This window comes from Acanthisitta chloris, unplaced genomic scaffold, assembly GCF_000695815.1.
Source record: "Acanthisitta chloris isolate BGI_N310 unplaced genomic scaffold, ASM69581v1 scaffold19559, whole genome shotgun sequence".
Lineage (NCBI taxonomy): Eukaryota > Metazoa > Chordata > Aves > Passeriformes > Acanthisittidae > Acanthisitta > Acanthisitta chloris.
The window spans coordinates 1-5,110 of NW_008692177.1; the positions used below are offsets into that span (position 1 = coordinate 1).

Consider the following 5,110-nt stretch of genomic DNA (forward strand, 5'->3'; position numbering starts at 1 on the left):
CACGCTTCTTGATAACCTTGTTCTTTAAAGGCTTTTATATAGGTGCTTGTTTCCTTGTTTTAAAAGGAAAGGACTCAGGTTCTCACAATTCCAAGACGGTTAATAAGATGAGTTTAGTAGCTGTGCTGAGATGTGTTTGCTGGCTGAATACAGCTGAGTCTGTGTGAGTTCCATGTTTTATGTTGTTGCTGCTTGATTCTCTGTGCTGTTCCACAGCTCTGGGAGCAGCTGGCAGAGAGGCATGGCTGTGAGAGCCTGTGGCTTGATCATCTACAGGAGGCTGCAGTCAGCTTCATCTCCTAAGGTCACGGACAGCATTGAATACCTCCTGCTTCAGACATCCTATGGGACCCACCACTGGACCCCACCCAAAGGTGATGTTTGTTCTGATAATATGCTTCAAACTGGTTGGTCTTGGGGGTGAGATTGCAGGCTGAACTTTGGCTGAATGCTGCTGAGGTCAGCTTAGAGGCGCAGTTACCAGTTCAGAGGAGCAGCTGATTATGCCATTTGTCTGATGCTGCTGCTCATGCAGCTGAGTGGGGGGTTTTGAGGCTGAAATTCTTTGCAAGTTTTGACTGTACAAAGCACCGAACATGTCTGATTTAGTGTGGGACTGTGGGGTGTCACCCAGTCGTGCTCCTCAGATATCTGATGCTTCTGGCAGACACTGAGCACACAACTGAAGTTAGGTAGTGAGAGAATTTTTTATGTTCTTGCTTAGGTCTGATCCTCCACCAGGTGCTGCTGTTGCCCATGCAGGATTCTTTGGCCTGTGTACAATCATCAGGATCACAGTTTGCTGTGCAGTATTAGAAGGCAAACTGAAACCTGCAATGATACACTTTAAAACACCTTTCTTAGAAGATGAAGAATTCAGGAGATAATTGGTGAAGATCACATGCCTAATGCAGTAGAGATGAGAAGGACAGTAACCTAAACCATCCTTGCTCATCATCGAGGCCCTGAAGCAGAAGACATAGAGCAGCACCTGCTCTGTAAAGGCACCTGACAGAGCCAGTGTTTGGTAGTACACGGTCACAGTCCTGGTACCAGGAAAAGTGTAGCAGAAAAATACTTCAGGTTCCTTGTAAATCTTCTTTATGCTGTTTCTTCGCCCTCTGAGATTTCTTCCTGATGGTTTTTGCTTCTTGTTTGGTAAAATGCAGTGCTTTTAAAGCATAGTGCAGCAGTTTCTAAACAGGAATTTGCAAACTGAAAAAAAAATCATCTAACAATATCAACTGTGTTCTCCTATTAAGGGAAAGAACAAAACTTTCCAAACCTCCCCCTTTGTCCACAAAAAGCCTAAGGGAGTTGAGTTTGCAGCCTGTTGGAAAGCTGGAAAACATCTCCTGGGACATGATTGGATGTTGTGAGTAGAGACCCATGTGGAAAGGTTCACTGGGAACACTTGTCTGGGCAAGCAGTTCAAATTACTTGTAGGCATGCATCCCACACACTCAAAATCATAGAACCATAGAAGAGAAGGGACCTTTAAAGGTCACCTTGTCCAGTCTCCCTGCAATGAGCAGGTTGCTCAGAGTCCCGTCCAGCCTGGCCTTGAATGTTTCCAGGAATGAGGCATCCACCGCCTCTCTGGAGAGTCTGTGACACTGTTTCACCACCCTCATGGTAAAAAATCTTTTCCTTGTCTGTAGTCTGAATCTGCCCTCTTTTAGCTGAAAAGCATGAGCCCTTTTCCTGTTGCTCCAGGCCCTGTTCTACAGTGTGTGTCCTCGTCTTTTATATGAACCAGCACCCTTTAGGCACTGGAAAGAGCAATAAGGTGTCCCCAGAGCCTTCCCTTCTCCAGACAGAACAACCCCAGGTCTTTCAACCTGTCTCTATAGGAGAGGTACTCCAGCCCCCTGATCATATTCATGGCCTCCTCTGGACTTGCTCCAGCAGGGCAGTGTCCTTCCTTTGCTGAGGATCCCTGAGCTGGATGCAGTACTCCAGGTGGGGTCTCAGCAGAGCCGAGGGGGAGAAGCACCTCCCTTGGCATTCTGCATAAGGTTTTAGAGATCTAAAGCTACATACCAAAGCCACAATCTGATGGCAGTCTGCAGCAGTACCTTGGTATGGGTTTGAGGGCAGTCAGTGAACCAGAGGTATTATGTTACGTAGTATCTGTGGTATGAGTGGCCTTCAAAGGCAGCATCAGGATATGTGTTGCAATAACGTAACTTGTATATGATGCTGACATAGATTCAGTGTGGGAGGAGCCAGAAGGAGGAGTTGTAATTCTCTCTCCAAGTGCACACAAAAGGCAGTTTACAGCTACACCTGTACCTTGTTATTTTAAAAGTTCCCTAAGCAGCTACAACCCTTATGGGATTAAACTGGACTTGCTCGGATCCTCCACACGATTTCATCAGCCTTATCTCTGCCCCCTACAATTGTGACTATGCGCTAGCTGAGGCTGATGGGAATAGGATGTGGGGTTCATTTTCCTCTTCAGTGTATTGGAAACGGATTAGTGGAAACAGCTGGGAGGATCTGAAAGCTGTGCTGAGGTGCTGCCAGCAGTCCCTTTTCTGCCCAGCAGGTAGACTACTGAACAAACTTGGAAGCTTACTGACCTTAGACTTGAGGTTTTCAACGGATACTAACATCAGATGCTGTTTTCTGCACAACTGCTGCTTGAGATTGAAGTGTATTTTACATTTGAGGGGATGTCATGTTGTCAGAGGTGTTTAAGCTTCTAATACACAAAGCAGTGAATTAGTCCTGTTGCAAAAGCAAAACAAACTTCCCACATACCCCAGATGTAATACCAAAGGATGGCTTTGGGTACCTGGGACCTGAGGAAAGATTTGTCTCTATGATGAAATTTTGGCTGTTTGCAGCCATCTACATAGAAAATAGAGTGACACCAGGGGCAAAATAAAGCTTAACTTTTTCCTCTTGAAACTTCCCAACTCCTGCTATGTTGCTTTTTTGAGGTCTTGCCTGACGTGTTCTGTTTATGTTCTGGTCTGGAGCTTTCATGAGAAAACGAAATCTGACATTTCTCAACAGAAGTACAAACGACTGGGGACGTGTTATATTTATCCGTTGTTTGTAGTGGCACCTCTCGTTCTGAGCAATGTAAAATAAGTGATGTGTCTTAGGAGAACTACACAGTTGGTGGAAGGACTGGCTTTTAGGCTTGCTGTGTTTCAGAGGGGAATGTGGGAGATAAATAAAAAGCCCCTAACTGCCTAAGTGAAACCCACCCACCTCTTGAATGGCACTTGTTGGTGCCTGGGCATGTTGTTTCTGGGCTGTTGGCATGAGTGAGAGTTTTTCAGATTTGTACCATAAGCTTATGTGGAAGGGCAGGGTTGAGAGTGGATTAAGACTCTTGCAGAGGAGCACTCTCCCCTCTAACTCAATAAAGGAAAAACGTTCACGAGGGACTCAGTCCTCAGTATGATCTAAGGTGGAACATTATGGCTGTAGAGTGCTCCAGAACAGGAGAGGAAGACTGGGAAGAAAAGATAGGTAGTGCTGACAGGCCACTGCAAGTTTCAGAAGATGTGGGATAATCAGGGATACTAAAAGCCACAAGACAAAGACAAATCGAGACTTATGAGATTTGGAAAAGCAATGCCTGTTCTTCAATTTCCATTACATCCTGTATCAGCTACAGTGTACTCCCATCTCTGTCTCCCAGTGTTTCACAGTTGTCAGATTAAATGAAATCTGAGTTTCCTTCTCCGAGATTTACTTTTTCACCCTCTTGACAGGCCACGTGGACCCAGGAGAGGACGACCTCCAGACAGCCTTCCGGGAAACGCAGGAGGAGGCTGGTCTTGAGGCCAGTCAGCTCACCCTCATAGAGGGGTACAAGAAAGAACTGCACTATCCTGTCCATGGCAAACCTAAGACCGTCATTTACTGGCTGGCAGAAATGAAGGACTGCAACACAGAAATCAAGCTGTCTGATGAACACCAAGCTTTCCAGTGGCTGAAGCTGGAGGACGCTTGCAAATTTGCAGAATATGAGGACATGCAAGCAATGCTCAAAGAAGTGCATCAGTTTCTCTGCTCCAAAGAATAAGCATTTTTGTGAAGTAGAAGAGGAATTTCTGGCCTGCTTTTTTTCCTTTTATCTTTTCTTTTTTAAACCAGGGGAAGAATTACATGGCTGCAGAAATGTAGATTTGTTTTTGAAATGTGTACAAATTCAGTGGAGATAGATGGAGCTTTTAAAGAGCTTGTGCTTTTGTCTCCCCTAGCTAGCACAAAAAAACGTGGTCTGATCGAACCATTAGCCAGAGATGTCTGAATTGAAACCCAGAGCTAACAAAGATTTCCTCTGCCCCTGTCTTCTTTTTTCCATTTTTTTTTTTCTCCCTTGAAGTGCTGAACAGCCGCAGGTCTTTTGAAAAATCAAACACTTGATATATCTTGACTGGCTGATGTAGAACTACAGAGTTGAGAAAATGAGCATATGGAGATTTTTAATAACAAAGTGCTACAGGAGAAGTTGCACCTTGCATTTCAAATGAGGAAGCAGAGTTCTGTTCCCAACTCCTCCACTGATACGCTGTGATAACTTGTCAAATCATTTCAGGTCTTGTTTGTTCATATCATGAATGTATGTACATCCCTAATGCACTGTTATGAGAACATTTTCCATCCAAAGAGTCTGAGTAAACAGTTGAGTTACAGTATTTAAATGGTAAATCTGAAGTTCTTTTTTTGCCTCTTTCTTTTCATTTTTGATCTCTAACAGACAGAATCAGTTTGGTTGGAAAAGACCTCTGAGATTGAGTCTAACCTGTGACCTAACACCAGCATGTCAAGTAGGCCATAGCACCAAGTGCCACATCCATTCTCTCCTGAAACACCTCCAGGACTGATGACTCTACCACCTCTTAGGCGAGTCTACTCCAGCGTCTAGTCACACTTGCTGTGAAGACCTTCTTCCTAATGATTAACCTAAACCTCTCCTGTCACAGCTTGAGACTATGTCCTCTTGTCCTGTGATTATTTGCCTGGAAGAAGAGACCAGCCACCACCTGGCTACAACCTCCTTTCAGGTAGTTGTAGAGAGTTCTGAGCCTCCTCTTCTCTACGCTAAACACCTACTGGTCCTTCAGCCTCTCCTCACCGGACT

At 44.8% G+C, this 5,110-nt stretch overlaps 1 protein-coding gene across 1 annotated transcript; it reads left to right on the forward strand.

The window, feature by feature from the left end:
- The first annotated feature begins 239 nt into the window (after nt 1-239).
- On the forward strand, nt 240-4,048 carry NUDT2 (nudix (nucleoside diphosphate linked moiety X)-type motif 2). The gene is made up of 2 exons (XM_009082562.1): nt 240-374; nt 3,735-4,048. Exons 1-2 carry the CDS (start codon nt 242-244, stop codon nt 4,046-4,048), a joined length of 447 nt encoding a protein of 148 aa, XP_009080810.1. The 5' UTR covers nt 240-241.
- Nucleotides 4,049-5,110: the final 1,062 nt, after the last annotated feature.